The following is a 21,749-nucleotide window of genomic DNA, read 5'->3' as shown; positions in this document are numbered from 1 at the left end:
CTACATAGGAGAAACAAACATCAAGGCGTCTCCAAGATCGCCGTACGGAACACGACAGAGCAATCCGGCTTGCCGAAACTGACCAATCCGCGGTCGCCGAACATTTTTGGGCCACCAACCACGATCTTGACCCCAAACGTGACTTTGAAATAGTAGACCACTCACGACACTTTCGCCACCGCCTATGGCTAGAGTCACTCAACATAGTAAACAATCCAAAGGCATTAAATCGCCAAAAAGGCATACGTCTACACCCCATCCTAGAGACAACCGTTTTAATGCTAGATGATCAGTGGAGTAGAAAGCAGCGCACGTCCGTGCAACAACAGTGACGCATGATTAACGTGCCTCACTCAGCTCACTGCACTTATCCGTTGTATTTTGTATTTAAATGTCAGTTGATGAAGAGACACGCGTCTCGAAAGCTACTGTTAGTATATATTTGTATTCTTACATTAAACTCGATTTATAACTTATACGTGTATGTTATTAAAAAACCATGGACCCCAGTACACCAGGCCCATTCGTTACTAAGACCAGTGTTCATTGATTACCAGATGATATCCAGGCCCTCGGTATTCTTGATTACTAGGTGTCACTACTTATATTCGCTCTAATTGTGTGGTACTACACTCAACATTGTGGAAAATGAAAGAGACCTGGAAACAATTATGTAGCGAGATATAAAATTCTCTGAATTGTACAGACTACCAGGATAACTAATGGTGTTTTGTCAATGATATACAGTAATTTTGCAGGCACAGATGGGAAGGTGATTATCCCTTTTATAAAATCATGGTTAGGTTATAACTTTAATATTTCATGCAGGTCTGGAAGCCTAATTTTAGAAAGGATGTATATCCACTGGAATGGGGGCAGAGAAGTGCAAAACGGTTAGTGAAGGAAACAAGAGGGTGCATTTACCGAGAGAGAGAGGCTTCAGTTCTTCAAATTGCATCGTCTGGAGACTAGATACCCATGAAGACATCTGCTTAAACTGTTTGTGGCTTTGAATGCATTGAGTAAGCGCAATGTTGATGGTATTCTTTCTCTTGCTGAGACTACACAGATGAGGGCCATAAATTCAAACTGGAGAAGGTTGGTTGCAGGATATATGTGCGGAAATTTGCCTTCAACAAATTTTTGCCATTCTTTGCCGTCTAGTTGGTTGATTTTGTAAGAAACTTCCATCTGTTGTTGTGGAAGTGGTTAGTTTGAATCAAGAAAGAATGAGCAATTCTTCGAGGGGATAACCGGCTGAGGTGGGTAACTTTTTTTTTTGCTGATGCTCTATAAGCATTTGCTACTACCAATACTAATATCGATCTTATTAAAATTCCCTTAAATACGATTTTTTTCGTTTTTCAAGAAATTATAATGTGTTTCTATAAATTTGGTTTTGAAATTATTTATTTCCACATTTTTCCAGTGCAAACTTACACTGAGTAGACAGAAATTATGGGACACCTACCTAGTAACGGATAGGCCCATCTTTCACCTGCATAACGGCAGTCATATGAGCATTGGGTCCACTAGTTCACGAAAGCGTTCCACAAGTATTTCCATCCATGCTAGCTGCACTACTGTCCATAATTCTGTTGCATTCCTGGGTAGAGGGTCGAAAGTTCAAACAGACTGTACCACAGCATCCCACCCAAAGATGCTCCACAGGGTTCGCGTCCAGTGAATGGGGAGACCATTGCATGATGGTAAAATCTGCAGAATGCTCTTCGAACCATGTTCTAATCACCACGGCTCTGTGGGGAGGCACATTTTCCTGCTGAAAGAGCCCATTGCTTTGCGGGTATACAAGGATCATGAAGGGAGGCAGATCGTCTGCAAGGATGGACACGTAACCTGGCCCATTCAGAGATGTGTCTAGATGTACCAGAGGTCCCAACGTGTGCCTGTTAAACACGACCCAGACCATAACCGACCGTCCACCTGCCTGAACGGTTCCCTGTTGACATGACGGATGCATAGCTTCATGCGGTTTCCGCCAGATACGCACCCTCCCGTCCACTCGAAATAACGGGAAACAGGACTAATCGGACCAGGAGACCCGTCTACAATTAATAAAGGTCCAGTGTCAATGTTCTTTCGCCCAGTTGAAGCATAGAGTCCTGTGTCATGGTGTTAGCAATGGGACTCTGGTGGAAAAATCAGTTCTGGAAAAAGGCATGATCATTGGCTATCCGGCCAATGGACAGTGGACTTTGTGAAGTGCTGCAGTGGTGAAAGTGTATGAAGACTGCACGAATGGACAGTTTTGACGACCCGACGTGCCAATTGTGTAACCCCATGCGCCATTGATCCAAGAGGTGAACGTTGGCTGAAACAGTTGGTTGGGACCGATCGGCATGCTACTGTTGCTCCAATGCGACATAGTGACATAGTGTTTTTTGACAAGCGGCACCGGTGCTTTCGCACAACTCCGCATTTGCATCGACATTCATATGAAGAGTTATTCAGCGAGGGGAATGCCAGAGGTGTATTCAACTCTAGCAGTAAGCAAGATAGAGAATCTTGTAATAACTGAGAGTAAAGTGGAGGAGAAATTGTTGAAGATAAACACAAGAAAGGCACCTGGGGTGGATGGGATCTATCCAGTTATATTAAAGGAGGCAGCAAAGGAAGTAAGCAAACCCTTAGCCATAATTATGAGAGCTTCCTTGGACTCAGGGGAGGTACCCATGGACTGGAGATGTGCAAATGTGACCCCAATTCACAAGGGAGGATCAAAGGCTGACACAAGTAATTATAGACCTGTCAGTTTAACTTCTGTTCCAGGAAAATTAATGGAGGCACTGGTTAAAGAAGCACTGCAGGATCATCTAGACAAGACTTCAGTTATAGCTCGGACACAGCATGGTTTTGTAAAGGGGAAGTCTTGCCTGACCAATTTGATTGGATACTATGATACAGTCACAAAAGAACTGGATGCAGGGAATAACTTTGATATTATATACTTGGATCTTAGAAAGGCTTTTCATACTGTTGCACAGGGAAGACTGCTGCACAAATTGGAGCAGTGTGGCATTGGAGGGAAATTGCTGCTATGGATAAAGGGGTGGTTGAGGGGGAGAAGACAGAGAGTGGTAATCAATGGACACTGCTCATCTTGGACTAATGTTATTAGTGGAGTCCCTCAGGGTTCAGTATTGGGTCCTTTATTGTTCTCTGTATTTATAAATGATATTGATGATGGTATATCATGCTTAATGTCCAAGTTTGCAGACGATACGAAGGTTGGCAGGGTTGTCAAGGACACTACTGACACTATGCTGCTGCAACAGGATCTGGAAAGGTTGAGCAGATGGGCTGAGAGGTGGCAAATGAAGTTTAACATTGACAAATGTAAAGTACTACATATGGGAAACAGCAACCCCAGAGCAACGTATCAACTTTGTGGTACTACACTGACAGTGGTAGAGAATGAAAGGGACCTGGGGATGGTTGTGCAGGCAGATATGAAGTTCTCTGAGCAGTGCAGACGGGCTGCAAGTGTAGCTCATGGTGTATTGTCAATGATATATAGGAATTTTTCTGTAAGGGATAAGAAGGTGATTTTTCCCTTGTATAAGGCAATGGTCAGGCCACACCTAGAGTACTGTATACAGGCCTGGAGGCCTCATTTCAAGAAGGATGTAGAGCTGCTGGAACGAGTACAGAGAAGAGCAACAAGATTAGTGAATGGAACAAAGGGGTGCTCTTACGAAGAAAGGCTTAAGTTTTGCGAATTACAGTGTCTGGAGACTAGGCACCAGCGAGGTGATCTGATAGAGGTGTACAAAGCCTTGAATGATTTGAGCATGCTCAATGCTGATGGGATTCTTCCTCTTGCTCAGAATAATCACCTGAGAGGGCATAAGTTCAAATTGAGGAAAGACAGATGTAGGATAGATGTGCGGAAATTTGCCTTTAGCCAGCTGGTGGTTGGTAGGTGGAAGAGACTTCCACCCCTTGTCTTGGAAGTTGATAGTCTAAATAAGTTTAAGGCTCAGCTGGACAGGTATTTCGAACGAACAGAGGGGGGAAGTGGAAGTGGTTATTTTTTATTTATTTTTTTTACTTAATTTTTTTTTGGCTGATGCTGCATAAGCTTGCTTTCTTGCATCAAATGCCTCTACTAATGCTAATGCTAATGCTGATTTGAATCTCTTGTGAAGTAAGACAGTACTGTCAAGGCCAGATAGCATATTAGCATTAGCATTAGCATTAGTAGAGGCATTTGATGCAAGAAAGCAAGCTTATGCAGCATTAAATGCCTGATATGCCAAATATGTTAGTGTATGTTCATGTTTGCTTAGTGCGGGTTATGTTGTTCATCTGGCCGATTAGCCTAGAGTCTGTGGAACACCACAGACTGCTAGTTACCATGACTGTCACTGGGAGCCGGGCCAGGTAAGTGGGAGGAGAACTCTGGCTGGCCGACCCTGGGGCTAGCCTGAGCTTCCCAGGTAGGGCTAAAAAAAAAAAAATAATAATAAAATTGAAATAGGAGAAGGGGTGAGAGGTTGAGGAGAAAGAAGGTAAGCAGAAGAAAGAGGGCGAGGTAGGGTGGGCTCCCCTTTGGGGGAAGCTCACCCTACCTCAGGAAGAAGAGAAAAGATTGTGAGGTCAAGTGACCTGCAAAGTCAGATTGCCTAATAGCATGACCCTGCATTTGATAAGTCAAATGCCAGTCCCACTCCCAGAGGTGTATTATGTGAGTTCCAACACAAGTAGGAAAATCAGATATTGTCCTACACCTAGAAGAGAAGAGGTGCCAGCAAGTGAGTGGGTCCCACATTGGGCAAGAGCCCAGTGTCAGCAATTTAATCTTCTTCAGCCAAGGTTGACTTGTAGGCAATGAGCAGTATCCCACACTGGGGAGAGGACTTGGATAATCTTCTCTCAGGGGATGAGAGGAGGCACATGGATTCATGAAGCTCAAGGATTGCTTGGAGTTCTTGTGTCTATTGTAGAAAAGTCCTTTTTGGGTTGGTGGGTTTGTCAGATAGCTTCCTTTGTGAACGTCGAGAGATTCCTGTTAGGTCAGGATAATGATCAATATCCTGTTGGTGTTTTCTTTGATTCCATTCAGGATATGTTCTGTGAATTGAGTTTTGGGTTCATTATAAGATGGGGTGCGCTGAACAGTTTGCTGTAGGTGAATTTGACGCATTTCAAATACAGTCTGGGCAAAAGTAGTGAAGGCTTTGTAGTTGGTTTCGTCAATTATGTAGAGATGTTCCTGCCCACTTGGCCATCGATGTCAAGTGCACCAATCAGATTCATCCCCTTCCTTTTAGAGTTTATATAAGTAAAGAAATCCTTATTTTTCTTAGCATCTTTTGCCAATGATTTCTCGTAATCTGCCTTCGCCTGCCTAACCTCCTTTGTGACCTGATTACAGACTAGCTTATATCTGCCATAGGCTTCTGAGTCGCTTGATAATTTATATGCATCCCATGCATTTTTCTTCTCTATCACGAGTCTCATTAGTTCATTAGATAACCATTTAGGCCTAAGTCTTGAACAATATTTCTTAATAGGTATGAAACTTTTAGTAGCATCCATGATTAATTCCTTGAATGCTTCCCACTTAGAATTTACTATTGGTAACATCGTCAGTTGATCCCACTGTACAGAATTTAAAAACTTTCTGAGACCACTGTACTCACCTTTACGGAAGCAAAAACCCTTTCTTTTACCCCTGATGGTAATTAAATCTTCAAGTAAATCCCACATCAGTACACTGTGTTTTGCAGTGTATTAAGAATTTGCAGGTTCCTTTACCTGCAAATTCTTAATACACGAATGATCACTGCTGATAACCAGATCAAGAGTATTACTCTCTCTGGTTGCCTCTCGAACATGCTGCAGCAGAAAACAATCATCCAACAAATCCACAAAAGTCTGACTAGTGTGTGAGTGACCAACCCACAAGTTCCAGTCAATATCTGGGAAGTTAAAATCCCCCATTATAAGACATTCTGATTTACTAGCCCACTCTATTTCTCTGTACAATTGTTCATTGTATTCATTCGAGTCATTAGACCTATAACACACTCCTACTCTTATTTTTGCTTTCGCAGTGCTTATGTCACACCAAACTGACTCAACAGTGTACTGTTCATCTATATCAACTGGGTGCACTTCTTTTAGAAAAGAAGAAAGGTAGTTTGGAGTCACCAAGAAGAAGAAGAATAATGATATCCAGCTCAGAACCCTGGGTGTGCTAAGCCCATACTCACCAGATGTGAGCTCCTGGGGTTAAATATGAGGTGAGGGAGAATCAGGTGGGCCAATATAGCTGTTTGGGAAGCTTAATTATGGAAGACGAGCAGCAGAGAAGCAAGAATAAAGAACAGCAGTTTAAAAAAAAATGCTTTATAGCGAAATATAATATTATGTGGTCAGGAGTTGGTGTAAGGAACATATTGTTACGGTATCTGTTATGAAGCGTGTGGTACTTTATAGAGCAGGGACATGGATATCGAGAACGGAAGATATATAGAAGATTGGAAAGTTTCGAGATGTGGGTAAGGAGGAGTACTGAAAAGATAAGTCGGTAAAGAATATCGACTTATATCCTCTTTTCCTTGAGAAGTGAGGAGGATTTCAGAATGATGAGTGAGAAGAGATGTTTTACTGAAATAATTAGAAGGCGGGAGAGAAATTGGATTGGATTGGATATGTGCTGTAAGATGAGGGACTGATAGGGGATATAATGAAGAGAAAAGTTGAGGGGGGAAGGTCCAGAGAGAGATAAAGGAAAACTATGATAGATAAATTGAGAGGGAATATAAATAAGAGCCGAGAATCGGAAGATGTCGAGAAGTGGTTGTCGAGTTGTGTTCTGTCCTTAGCAGTATATCGATGATGAATCTCATTTACGGGTTATTATTAATTTTGCTATTTAAACCTTTTATTCTCCTATAAGAATCCTTGGCGACATCGATATTTATCTTGTTTCACAATATCGTAGATTGTTATACTTAAATCAGGTATACAAAGCCTGTATTGGCGAGGTTTTGGCTGGCTATCTATTTTCAAAGTCAACAGGCAGTTGTGTTCCGTTTAAAATTGAGCTCTGTGTATTACTCATGTGTGTTTCGTCATTGTTACTAGATTTCTTGCTGTGTGTGTAAATCAAAACTTGTAATTTTTGTAGAAAGCTGTATATATTTTATCAGTTAGTATACAATAATTTGTCGTCTGTGCAATGTCATAGTGTTTTCATCATAAGTCTTAGGAAGTTCATTTGGCTTTTACTGAAAGAGTAAACTGAATTTTCTTAGTAGTGTGACCGAGCGTAATACGTTTCTGACACTACACGGGCTTCAATAGAAATGGCAGTATTCCAGCCTGGTGTGGCATCTGTACCTGCCACTAAAGTAGAAATTGGAATTTCTTGCAGGTGGGCATGCTGCTTTTAATACTATAATCAACATTCGTGAAATTGAAAACAAACTGAAAAAAAAAAAAAAAACCTAATATTTTTATAGCTGTAGTAAATAAATTCCCTTTTATACTCTAGTACTGCCTAAACAACTAGAAGAGATCACTTCATCCCAACCAGTGTTGAATCCAGAGTGTTTGCACCGGGGGGGAATATAAACTTCTGGAAGTACACATGTTTATTATTATTTAATATTTACAACATATGTATATGTTACAAACAGATCTGTATATTTATAGATGTTATAATAAGAGAACATGAGAAAACAAAATAGGAAACAAAAGGAAGTATTTATTATTTAACATCAAAATACAAACATGCGAGAATCATAACCTTATTCTTCTTTGCATTTTTTTGCATATGTATCAGTCACTTCATTTATTAATTTTTCTGATAACTCATTTGGGTCCTCTAAGCTTATCTTCATGCAATATTAGAGTATAAATGCATATATAATAAAAAGATAAAATATATTGTTTATAGGCTGCAACCAAACCATCTTGTTTGTTTGTGGTATACGAAGGAAGAATTAACCATAAGTAGATTCTTGCTGTGAAAAAAACAAATGAAGGGAATCTGAAAACCATAAAGCAAAACTGCCGACAATTGAAGTTGTGGCTGCAGTAGACTCCCCTCTCATGTAGCCCTTCTCCTGAAAGCCATGGGACACTTTTCATTCAGTAGCATTCGATAGGGTTCATTCCAGCAGCATCCGTTAGGAACCAATTCAGGCAAACCTAATCACGGTTTGCGATCCATTCGCTGTCTTGCGATATACAAACAGAATTAGTCGCAAGTAGGCCGTTTCTGTGAAACATTATCAAGAGATGGTTTGTGTGAAAATAAAGGGAACCTGAAAACTATAAAACAGAAATGGCGACATTTGAAATAGTGACTTTTAGTTACAATTTGTGCAGCCAGAAATACTGCCATTTAATTATTTTGAAAATTTTGTCTTTTGAATTTTAGTGATTTATTTTTGCTGAGTACCACACTTAATTGATGTGATTTTTTGTGTTTTGTTTATTTGACATAAATTTATTGAATTTGTGTTTTTTAATTACAACATTGTGTAAACTGATAATATGGCCCCTAAACACAGTAAGAAGAAAATTAAACAAAAAATGTGGCAAAAATTTCAATGTCCGAGGTCTTTGAACAAATACTAAAATAAAAATTACTAATTTTTGCTTCGCTGGGGGGGAGGGAATTTTATTCCACTGGGGTGAAACTCCCCCCCCCCGGTAATCCCCCAGATTCAACACTGATTGCAGCTGTTTTACAGTAGGTGAAGTGCAAAAGTTAACAATGGACTGTGTATTTTTTGTGGCAGCATTGGTTCAATCCCACAATATGTGTGGCCTCTTACCTCACCCCAAAACAAGCAACCAGTCTTTTAGTTAAGGGTGGATTTAATGGGTGGCAATTGCTACCCATTTTATTTTGCTGGTGCCGAAATCTAGAGGGCCCAGTGAAATAAAAATTTCCAAGCAAATAAATATATCTTTTTCATCAGTGCCCCCCCCCCCCTCCAATTCTTTATGAGTACTCTCTGGAAAATATGTATGCTCAGGACTCTAAATCCATCATTTCTTGCTTACAAATAACTTAATTTTAGTAATCTGTAAGTTATTTCAGCATTTACTGCATTAATATGAACTTTCATAGAATTATATTATTATTGCATTGGTGTTTTGTAAATGGATTGCACTTCATTCTTTCTTTTTATTCGTGACTGAACAGTGCTTTTACCCAGCAAGTGTGTGTGTGCACGTGCGCTTGCCATTGTTGGTTAAGACAGTGATAACATTACAGTTGTTAAGTTGGAATATCTTCCTTCTTTGGAATGAACTTTTTGAATACAGAGTTCAAAAGGTTCATTTCAAGTTACATCTTCCTCAGATGTAGAAATTAACTGAAGTTTCTTTAAATGTAGGAACAAAGCAGATGTTCTATTAAACACGGACAACTTGGACCCTCCTCAGAGGCAGACTGGGTCAAAAGTTTTTACTGGGGAAAACTTGTAGTGGCCCCATACTAGTGTTTATGGTCAAAATCACACCGGCCTCCGGCCCACCGGGGTTTCCCCAGTAAGTCTTATGGCCAGTCTGCCTCTGGCCCTCCTTACCACTTGTCTACTCTTCATGGAAAACTTTTTTTTTTTTTTTTTTTTAAATTCAATTTTACAAATAATGTTTGTACATTTTCAAGTTTAAAACTTTGCATTTTGTTGTACAGTATTAAAACAGCTGCCACTATTCTGGCCATCCTTGAAGCCCATCCAAGTTCTGAATGAGTGCTGTTTGGAACTGATTGTTAAACACTCTCCTGATCTTGATATGGTATTTTGTATTTCTTCATCATTATTATTTAAGAAAATAGGAAACAATAGTGGTCCCAATACCAATTCTTAGAGTATCCAGTTGTAAAATTAGCCCAGTATGATCTGTGATCTTGTGGGACTTAGTTAAGTGCTTTGCTGAAATTTAAATAATGTAGTTCTGATATATAATCTTAACCTGGATCATTTCAACAAATTGGCTCTCAGTGGTTTTCTGTTGTTTTTAGGGAATAAAATGAAATGAAGTTGAAGCATTTTATGTCTTGATTATAAGAGGTGAACTGCTTGTTTGGTGTCTGCCAGACACCAAACAAGCAGTTCACCTCTTATAATTCTTACCCAAGGACTTTTTGCAAATTTGCCTTAGCTAGCATAACTCCCTGAGTAACATAATTACACACTAGTTTCACTTATTGTTGGACTGTTTCCCTTAAATTTATAATCATTCCATGAATTCTTCTCTCTGCTACTAAGGTCATCATTTTATCTGACATCCATTTTGGTCTAAATATTGAACAATACCCTTTAATCAGTATAAAACACTTAGTAGCCTCTAAGATTACCTCTCTAAGCACTTTTTATTTAGCATTTGCATTTTTTAACTTCAGTTCATTCCACTGAAAAGATTTTAAAAATTGAGGCCATTGTAGTCACTTTTATGAAAATAAAATCCTTTCCGTTTACTCTTTTATTACTTGGGATCTTTAAGTAGGTTTAAGTTTCATGTAATATATTATGATCACTGCTACCTGTTGATTTCTTTATCTGGAGATTATTGAGTGAAGAGTCACTGCTGATAATCAGATCCTTTCTAATATGCTGCTGTAGAAAGTTGTCCAATAAATCCAGAAAATTTCTGTTAACATTATTAAAAAAAAAAAAAACTACCCAACTCATTTATTCACTGTACCTGGATTTCCATTGGAGGGCAAGGGACAGATGAGTTGGATAGTGTTTTTTTTTTTTTTTTTGCTGATGCTGTATATTCTTGCTCTCTTGCATCATTTGCTACTACCAATATTATGCATGTTCCAGATATAATATGCCAATACAACAACTGTAAAAATGTTTACAGGTATAATAACGGTTCCAGATATATGAACATTGTCATTGGCACAGCCTTCCACTTGCCCTTCGATCCACAGGTTCCAGCTAATAAAGTTAAACCTCAAGACCTTAAACCATTTTATACCAGTTGAAATGTTGCCAATCATTCATTCTTTACTTCAGCTTGAAGTTGACCCGTGTAACTTTGTCAATGACAGCAGATGCGGACAGTTTGCAGATGTAATCTCCCCTTCCTCAATCAACCTTAAATGACCAGGATATCTGCACAATATAGTGACCATGCCTGTGATTCTGTTACTGTTGAAAAAAATACTTAAAAAATTGAGAGAATCACTTGACTTGCTCTAACAGGTCTTAAAAGGATTACTTTGTAATGATGACAGTTAATAGCAACATTTTTTTTTTTAATATAGACTATAAATTTTTTTATTGCAAATAGTATATAATATATAGACATAATAATAGATAAGCATGACAAGACAAGAAATAGTTTTCAAAAATACAGTGGTTTTTGTTTATTTCAATAAACAAAATATTTGCAGTCATTCCATTTCAGGCACATTAGAAAAGAGAAATAATTCATGATTTATATATATAGTGCTTCAAGTAATTTAGTATATGGATAGCCTATGTGATATGTATGAAAAAAGAAATAATTTCTGGATTTCTGTTAGGCTGAATTTAATTAAATTTGTATAGACTGGGCAAATTGTCCTAAAACAGCCAATTATAAAATTTTATGAAAATCCATCCACAAGGAGTATAGTTATTACATGCAGATAGACATAGTGAAGACACAAGCTCATTCTACTTATATATACTTAAAAAACAAGGAAATAAAGCATACTGATTTGATGCGCAAATTTTGCATTCAAATCTTAAAAGGAAAGTGGATATGCGGATTTATAAATTTGGTTTCATATGTAGGACTAAGAAGAGGAACTTTAAGCTGAACCACTAAAAAAAGTATTAATGAGAATGAGATCAGTCATCGCATTATACATCCAGTATATTGGAGGATGGACCTCTGTTCCCTAAAATAATGCTTTAAGTAATGGCTAGAAATTTTCCTTTGTCAGTTTGGAGTTTTTTTTTTAATGTTTATTTATACGTGCATTGAAATAGCTTTATTCACTTTATAAAAAAAACCTGATAGGCTCTTGAAATGTTCTTAACCATGTGTACAAAAATCAATTTCTTCCCAGCATCATATTTTGTTTCATATAGAGTATCTGAAATGTGAATTCACAAGTGCTTATTAAACAAAATATTAGTGTAAAATGAATATACTAGTAATAGAATATCAAAAATTTATTATTCTCACACTTGTCATCATTGATGTTATAATCTGAACTTTCACTTTCTTCAGAGAGTATTCATCTTTGATGCTATCAAGAGCATTCCTGACACCACCACTACTACTACCGCATTTCTTGAAAGACTTTGAGCTTTCTAGAGCAAGGAGTTTATTGATATTTTTTTGGGGAATAAAGAACAAGTGCTAGTGAGAATTGCTTAAGTCCTTGCTTGAATGTGCTAGACAACAATTTACAATCTGATCTAAGAAAAGAATAAATTCACTATCGTATATACAGTGAAACTTCTCCTAACGGACACCTCTCGCTAACGGACATCTCTCTACAACGGACATTTTCAAATTCCCCAACTCACCTCCATTGGTTTTAACGTGTTTGCAGCTTCTGTCTAGCGGACATTCTCTGTAACGGACGCGGACAGGCAATCTGCACTGTTTCGTTTAGATTAGCACTTAATTTGATCTCCCCATAACGGACAACGGGCGAGCTCACGGCCCTTTTTCTAGGAACGTTTCTTCCACGTATTGCCTCAATCGTGTGTTTATTTTCTATTTCCGATTCTCTGAATTTTATCAAGGTTTACGTCGCGGTTCTAAACCCTTTTTCAAGAATTTTAAGGCACGTGTAAAACTTCTGATGAATTTGGTGTGTGCAGGGAGGGGGGATATATGGTCGGCCTTTCGTCTTTTCAGTTTCAGTTTTCAGTTTTTTTCAGTGTCGTGTGAAGTGCACAATGTCTTCTCGTAAACATTTAACTTTAAAAGATAGTCGAACTCATTAATGCGTATGATCGGCAAAAAAATAGTGTTCGCAATCTCGCTGCAAAATTCAAAATCGGGAAGACGCAGGTAAGCGACATCCTAAAGAAAAAAAATTAACTGCTCAAACAATTTTGGCAACACGTAAATGATAAGGTTCAAAAATCATTCCCGAAAACTGTTGGACTTCAAATTTGTCGTGCACGTGCTAAAAAAATTCCCATTAATGGGCCTATTATTAGGGAAAAGCTTTGGAGGTTTCGAAATCTATGGGAGTAAATGAGTTCAAAGCTTCTGTGGGATGGCTAGACAAGTTCAAAACTCGGCATAAAATTTCTTGGAAAACCGTAAGTGGTGAAGGTGGATCTGTTGATACTGGGGTTGTAACAGAGTGGACCATCAAATTGGAAGATTTATGTCGTGATTTTGAAGCTAATTATATTTACAACTGTGACGAAACAGGGTTGTTTTTTTAAAGCTCTTCCTGAAAACACAATGAGTCTAAAAAACGAAAAGTGCCAGGGCGGAAAAATTTCTAAGGAACGCTTGACTGTACTATTGTGTACAAATATGCTGGGAGACTTTGAACAACCTCTTGTTATAGGAAACCCACAAAATCCTCGTTGTTTCAAGGGCATAAAGTTGAATCTTTTGGATGTTGACTGGAAGTCTAATAAAAAAGCGTGGATGACACGAGATATCATGAGCGAATGGATAAGTCACTTTAACCAAAACATGATTCGTCAAAACAGAAAAATTATTCTTTTCATGGATAATGCTGCATCTCACCCGCACATTGAATTGTCCAACATTCAAAACATTTTTCTACCACCAAACACATCTGCAGAGTGTCAGTCCTTGGATCAAGGGATAATAAAAAATTTTAAGCTTTACTACAGAAAACGTGTTTTAAGACATCTCATTGCAAACAAACATGAACGATGTAACATGTGCGAGTGACCTTGCAAAGAAAATCAGCATCCTAGATGCGATTCAATGGATTTCCTCTTCAGTAAACGCAATTAGAAAACAAACTGTCGTGAACTGTTTTGTAAAGTCTGGCTTCTCAAACGCAAAAATTGAAGTTGTGAACAGCAATGTGGAGCACCAAGAAGAACAAGAACTTCAACATCTATTGATAATGTACGATACTTCAGCTACAAGTGACCCTGGCTACAAAGATATAGACTCAAACCTCACTACATAAGATGGTGCTCTAGATATCAACGACATTATCATTAATATTTTTCAAGAAGTTCCTCATGAGGCTGAAGAAATGGAAGGAGGTCATTCTGTCGAAGATCATATTAACGACGAACCACCGATGAAAATAGAAGCGCTCATACAAATCAATCGTTTAAAAATATTTTTCGCCGCTGAAGAAGATACTGAAGGACTTTCGATGGTTTCTTCACTCCAAACAAATGTTGAAAACAAAATTATCAGCCGGAAGAAGGTGCAGAAGAAAATAAGTGATTACTGTATGTATTTTTCTTAAGATAAAGTCATAATATGCATAGCACAATTGTATGTATATTATTTACAAAAATATTGTTCAAAATCTGTATATATTTTAATTTAATTTTACATTAAACGTTTAACGATTTTTCTTTCTTTTTTTTTTTTCTCCCTCAGACTTCTTGTTAGCGGACACTTCTCTCTAACGGACACATTTTCCTTCCCCATGGCTGTCCGTTAAAGGGAAGTTTCACTGTATATATATATATATACATATTACTAATAATGTCTGCTATATTTACTCTTGCTCTAATCCATTTATTTGTTTTTTTTTTCAGTCTCTTCTGAAACATACTCCTTTCCATTCCACTTTGCACAACTCCTAACCTGAGCACCATATCTTCTGTCATGTTCAAGGTCTCACTGCAGTATGTTATCACTGGAAGCATGCATTGGTCAAATGCTTTTCTCTTTAGATAACTTGCAATTTTTCCCTTAAAGATATTTAAAATTTTTCCAAATGCCATCTATCCAAGCTGTATTTGTACCTTGATTTTAGCATTAGCATTAGTAAAGGCATATGATGAAGAAAGCAAGCTTAACAGCATTAGCAAAAAAAACCCCTTCCCATTTCACCCATCCATTTACAACAAAAGTTTGTCCTGTTCTTCCTAATTTATTTAAGCTATCAATTTCCATAACGACAAATGCAAGTTTATTCCAGCAATCAACCACTTGCTGGCTAAAGGCATATATCCGAAAATCTATTCTACAACTGTCTTTCTTGAGTTTCAATTTATGCCCCCTCAGGTGCGTAATATGAGCAAGAGGAAGAATCCCATCAGTATTGAGCTTGCTCACACCATTCAAGGCCTAATACACCTCAATCAGATCACCTCGCAGGTGCCCAGTCTTCAGATACTGCAATTCTTTCGACTATTGATTTTAATCATTTGTCCAAGGTATATATATGAATTCACCCTCTCCATCTCTTTTCCTTGAACATAAAACATTTTAGTGTTATCTTGTTGTTCAACATCAGTTTGATTGATATTTATTCTTAAGCTTCTCGGGCCTGAAGATTGACTCAATTCTTTTAAACTCAACTCTAAATCTGCTGTCTTTGGTCAAAAGGACTATATTGTCAGTGTCATCATCATCATTAGAATACTTCTATTGATTTTAATTCCTTCTCCTTCACAATTTAAGTTGCAGAATAAATAAACTTCTGTTGTACAAAAGTTTGAGTTGATAATTTCCTTGGATAATTCCTCTGTTTATGGGAAACTTCCACTGTTCTTATACACTGCAAAGTTCTGATATAAATTTTTTTTTGTATTCTGTGGTTTTCATTTAAAATAGCAGAAACTTTAATTTAATCACATGCTTTTTTTTTTTAATCAAATTTGTTATATTTATCTGCAGTCTATCTTTTTAATTACTTATCAAATTCTCTGAATATGATATATGGTACTAAAGTTATGTCTAAATCCTGCTTCTTTGGATTGAAGGTAGTGAAGCTGTTTCACAATTCTGTCATTAATGATTTTTTAAAAAAATTTCTTAAGTTTAAAGTTTAAACTTAAAATTAAGTTTCTTATCTCCCTGTTTGTGAACTATTATTATTAGTGCATTATTCCATACCTCAGGAATCCTTTGTTTCAAAATCTGGTATACACTTTGCTAAATGCACAGCCAGCATCCTTCCTCCTCCTAATTTCAATAACTCCGCTTGTAATCTGTCTTCCCCTGGTGCATTGCCTCCTTCATTGATCACAGTGAAAACTTGACTGCCTCTCTCTCTCTAGATGTGTGGTACTTCTGACATAATACTTCCTTAGAAAATATTTCTTGGTTCTTTCTCTGTTATTGTATAAATTTATGTGAATTCTTTAGTACTTGTTAATATTTAATTTCTGTCTTTTTATGCTTGGTGTCATTTCCTTTAATATTAACTATTTCTGTTCTTTCAATTGGTAGAAATCTTCTGAGTACTTTCATACTCTTATTTTCCTTAATTTTCCTTGTATTAAACTCTTATTTCTGGGTCACTCTTTTCCATACCACTTTAAATATCTTGAGTATATATTGAGTTCCTTATTGATGCATCTCTTATCACTCCTCTCTGATGTTATAAAAGTTGATTTACTTTATTAAATCAACTTTTGACAACTTTTCAATGTTTTGGCAAGAGATCCATCCACCTATTTGAAGAAAAGTTTCTTCCATGACTTGTATTCACATAGTAATAGTAATAGTGGCATGTGATGCAAGAAAGCAAGCATATGAGCTCATGTAGCATCAGCCAAAAAAAAAAAAAAAAAAAATCAGGCAACCATTCCCTCTAAATGTTTGTTCAGTTCCTCCTTAAATTTATTTAACCTATCAACTTCCACAATGACAAATGGAAATTTATTCTAGCAGTTAACCACCCACTGGCTAAAGGCAAATTTCTGCACATCTATTCTACAGCTGTCTTTCCTCAATTTGAATTTATGTCCCCTTAGGTTCGTAATCTGCACAAGTGGAAGAATCCCATCAGAATTCAGCATGCTCAACCCATTCAAGGCCTTATACACTTCAATCAGATCACTTTGCAGGTGTCTAGTCTCCAGCCGCTGTAATTTTCAGAACTTAAGCCTCTCTTGGTAAGAGGATCCCTTCATTCCCCTCACTAATCTTGTTACCTTTCTCTGTACACGCTCAAGAAAATCTACATCCTTCCTAAAATGAGGCTTCCTGACCTGTATGCAGTACTCAAGGCATGACCTGACCTGACCATTGCCTTATACAGAGGGACAATCACCTTCTTTTCCCTGCTAGCAAAATTCCTGTATATCATTGACAAAACCCCATGACCTGCTCTTGCAGCCTGTCTGCATTGTTCAGAAAACTTCATATCTGACTGCACAATTACTCCCAGGTCTTTTTCATTTTCTACCACCCTAAGTGTAGTACCACACAGTTGGTATGTTCCTCTGGGGTTACTTCTACCGATATGCAGTACTTTTGCATTTGTCAATGTTAAACTTCAGTTGCCAATTCTCAGCCTATTTTCCCAAATTTTCTAGATCCTGTTGCAGTAGCACACTTCCATTACAGTTATTAATAATCCTGCCAACCTTTGTATCATCTGCAAACTTCGACACTCCTAAGCCTGATATCCCTTCATCAATATCATTGATAAATATACAAAACAACAGTGGACCCAACACCGAACCCTGTGGGACTCCACTAATAACATTAGTCCACGAAGAGCAGCACCCATTGATTACCCCCCTCTGTCTTCTCCCACTCAACCTTCTTTTTATCCATTGTAGCAACTTACCCTTAATACCATTCTGCTCCAATTTTTACAATAGTCTTCCATGTGCAACAGTGTCAGAAGCTTTCCTGAAATCCAAGTATATGATATCAAAATTATTTTTTGCATCCAGTTCCTTTGTAACCACATGATAATATCCAGTCATATTTTTCAGACAAGACTTTCCCTTAACAAACCCATGCTGTGTCTGAATTATTGCTGCAGTCTTGTTTAGATGATCCTGCAATGCATCTTTAACCAGTGACTCCATTATTTTACCCGGAACAGAAGTTAAACTAACTGGTCTGTAATTACTCGTGTTACCCTTTGATCCTCCTTTGTGAATTAGCGATACATTTGCACATTCTTCATTCATATCATTCAAATCTTTCTTCAGTCACTAATTTTATTTTTTGAATTCTCTCTTCTAGTTTGTCTCTGTATTTATTCATTTATTCCCATTTTAAACTTCTCAGTATTGATCTAGTTTATTTTTTTTCCCATTCATTTATTTATTATTATTCATTTATTATTATTTTAGACCTTGCCATTGGATGGTTGCTCCCTGTATTAGAATTATTGAGAACTGTTGCATCATTAACTATTTGTTTCTTATTGGTTATTATAAAATCTCTTTCATTGAAGACTTGGCCATTAGAACTTTGACTTACCTATTTAGGATATTTCTTTTTGTTAAAGAATGAATTTATTATAAATCATCCTCACTCTTCTGTGTAGCACATCATAGCCTTTGTTGCTTGTGTGCTGTAAAACCTAAACTAAGCCATCTGTCTCTCTTGCCCGCTTGCTCGCTCGCTCTTCTGTAAATTCTGTTAATCTATTTCCTCTTTCATTCTAATTCCTATTCTCCTATATTTTCCTGCTAAGTTAAATTGGTATTATTTTCACCAATTTTTGCTTTGAAGTCACCTATAATTATTGTATAAAATTATTTACCATGTTTGAGCAAGTCCCCTATTTTGCATAGAATTCTTCAGCTTCATCTTCTGGATGTTTGTTTGTTTGTTTGTTTGTTGTTTGGTTTTTAGGAGCATTAGCAACTAAGGCCATATTGCTCCGGGATATGCGGTGGTCATTCCCTGACCTTTCCGCATCCTCCATATTTGGTGGTGACGGGCTCGAACCCCGGTCTAATCAAGAAGCGTGTGCTATGCACTGCTGCTCCTTCCACCTGGCTACGGAGGCGCCCTTCTGGATGTGCACATACTTCTATGATTTTAATTTGATACCTTTTGTTTATTTATATATATATGCATATTTACCCATTTCTATAGTACTGTTTGATATTACTTGTTATTGATATGATTTAGATTTATAATTTTATGATTTAGGAATTTGAGGAACAGAGATGTCTTTTCAAAGTCTGATCCCATGTGTGTTGTATTTCTGATTGAAGAAGGAGGTAAACTATATGAGGTGAGTTGGAGCATAATTTAATTTGAATAAAAATGATTATAGTATTATTATTGGCAACATGATGCAAGGAGGCAAAGCTTATACAGCACAAGAAAAAAAAAAAATCACACTTCATTTGCCCATACTTGCCAGTGCGTTGTCAAAATAATTAAATTTATTCAAACTACTCACTTCCACTACACTAAATCAAAATTTATTCTAATGTTAATATATGTAGGAAGAGACAAATAATATCAGCCATACCAGAAAGATGGATTTTACTTAAAAAGCAAATGGTAAAAGTTATTGTTTGGAAGAGTCATAGAAGTTACCTGGTTATAAGTGACAATACAGTTTGAATTTCAAGGCTAGTTCACACATATTTCTCATTCCTTTAAGAGATAAATTCATAATAAATTTCACTTTGGATAATTTCAGTTTTTGCATACATAACAAACTAAATGTTGTACATTTTAGTTAAGAGTTTTTGGTGGAAGCTGAGGTGTTAGTTTAAAGAGCCCAAAAGATATCTTCAGCATAAGAACCAGCACTTCTGAGCATGGTATTGAAAATGGTATGATGTGAAAATAAGTGTTGTCTTGAAGGAGACCAACTAAGGTGGTTCTTGCAATAGTGGATTGATTCCCTCTGAAGTAATGGGGTCTGTTTAAAGGAATTTAAACAGAATCCTCTACTTTTTTGGGGAATTAATCAGAGGAATGTTACCTCCTCTGCCTCAAGAAAACTAGTTTTCTCTTTGATATTTGATTTTACTTTTCTTTTAAGATTACTCTGTACAAATGACAATTTGCTGTACTGTGGCATATTATTCCCACATCTGGAGTGGTGCACCCATAGCCTCTTCTAAACGCTATTCAAAGAGAGCAATCAGGTTAGTAATGATCCTTCCCTTAAAAAACTCATTTGTCTACTTTCACATAGACATTAAGTTTTTGTTGACACCTTTTATACAGATATTTCCATGGGCACTGTTCTTCTCAATTAGCATCTGTAATTCGACCCTTTTATATATATGTATAACTGGTTCAAGCATTTTCATGAGCTGGTCAACATTTTTTTTTTTTTTTTTTTTCATTTATTCCATCTGCCTTTGTTCTTTGGAGTAACCATCCTTCTTCTGTATGTTCAAAATTACATTGTACAGAAATTCAAGTTGACAAGTATCATCTGCCATCTCAACTCTCCAACTAAATACTGCAATAATTTATTATGTATTCCAATAACTTTTCATGTTTACTATTAAAAAATATAAAATAAAATAACTTTACACTGCATGTATAGTGGTATTTATATTAGTCATATTCTGCTGTGATCCAAAAAGGATGTGATGAAACTGTCTACATCTGTGAGCAGAGAGAGCAGTGAGTCTTCACATGTTAGGACCTCTGGCAACATGCTGCTAACTCACACTTGGTTTTTCCATCATTACTGGTGATGAATAATGTGTATGACTGTGATCCAGAAACAAAGGTTGTTTTCTCTTAGTGGAAGGCAGTCTTCTCCAAAGCTCATAAAAGCAAGACATTCTTGATCATAGGTGTTTATCATATTTTTTTATGAATTTGTCAAATATTAAATCAGGAATACTACAAAACAGTTCTATAGCGATTGTGCGATGCTCTTTAGAGAAATTGGCCAGAAAAGTTGGCTTTGACGAATTGGTACTTGCATCATGGCAATGTCACTTTACACAAAGACACATACACACTGCTTTTCATGCAAGAATTTCTTGTGAAGCACTACATTACTCTGGTCCTCCATCTGCCATGCTTACCTGATTTAGCCCCCCTTAATTTATTTTTTCTTTTCCAAGCTTAAAGCCACATTGAAAGGCCACAGATTTGAAAAAACAGAGGAAATTATTTAGAATGTGAATTGTTGATCATTGGAATAAGTTGCTTTCATCAGTTTGAAGCATGGCTTGGGGAACTTCCAAGGCCTGCTAGATTGTGATACCTAAGGATTGCATAAGTCAGCCACAATGGCCTATATAAAGAAGTTTCCAGTTTTAAGACAGCAGCCCAGGCTATTGGGCCTTATATCAGAATAGTCTTGAGAGGAAGTTTAGTTGCTTCAGTCTTGAATGAGAGAGTGGTTATAAAATTGGATTGAATTATTTTAGCTAATATAAAGATTAGGTAGCATGCTGGTAATGATATTAACATTATGATTAAAGTTAAATTGTATTAAGAGTTATAAAATTTGTTACCTTTTGTGTATTTATATATATATATATATATATATATATATATACTAAATGTTATTGTGTTTTAAAAATGTTTCATTTAGGTTGGAAGAACAGAAATGATAAAAGACACATTAAATCCAGATTTTGTGAAAAAAATAGTACTAGATTATTTCTTTGAAGAGAGCCAGAAGTTGAAGTTTCAGATGTAAGAAAATTAATCAAGTGTTATTCATTGTAAATTCCTATTTTACTAGTAGTACACCAGTTATTCAGATGAGCTTCCATCAAATGCACCATTAGTAAATCCTTTAGTTTGGTTTTATAATGTTGTTATGTATTTTTCGACTTTTTCATTGCTTACTTCACTATTATGTTCTTTTGTGTTTAATTACCTCTGCTTTGTTTTTCTACATTTATTCTCTCTACTTTTGG

General features: G+C 36.8%; 1 protein-coding gene across 3 annotated transcripts in view; it reads left to right on the top strand.

Moving 5' to 3' along the window:
• Positions 1-7,196: 7,196 nt before the first annotated feature.
• LOC150090167 (copine-8-like) overlaps positions 7,197-21,749 on the top strand; it is a 127,092-nt gene continuing 112,539 nt past the window's right edge. For all 3 annotated transcript variants that reach the window (XM_090368988.1, XM_090368986.1, XM_090368985.1), the window contains exons 1-3: positions 7,197-7,405; positions 19,045-19,129; positions 21,419-21,522. In XM_090368988.1, the coding sequence (XP_090225114.1) occupies positions 7,338-7,405; positions 19,045-19,129; positions 21,419-21,522 (257 nt within the window). In that variant the 5' untranslated portion in view covers positions 7,197-7,337. The remainder of the gene's footprint in view (positions 7,406-19,044; positions 19,130-21,418; positions 21,523-21,749) is intronic.

This window comes from Mastigoproctus giganteus, chromosome 2 (assembly GCF_048544385.1).
Source record: "Mastigoproctus giganteus isolate SK-2022 chromosome 2, ASM4854438v1, whole genome shotgun sequence".
Taxonomy (NCBI): Eukaryota; Metazoa; Arthropoda; class Arachnida; order Uropygi; family Thelyphonidae; genus Mastigoproctus; species Mastigoproctus giganteus.
The sequence above is the reverse complement of the archived record's forward strand: the minus strand, read 5'-3'. Positions and strand labels throughout refer to the sequence as shown.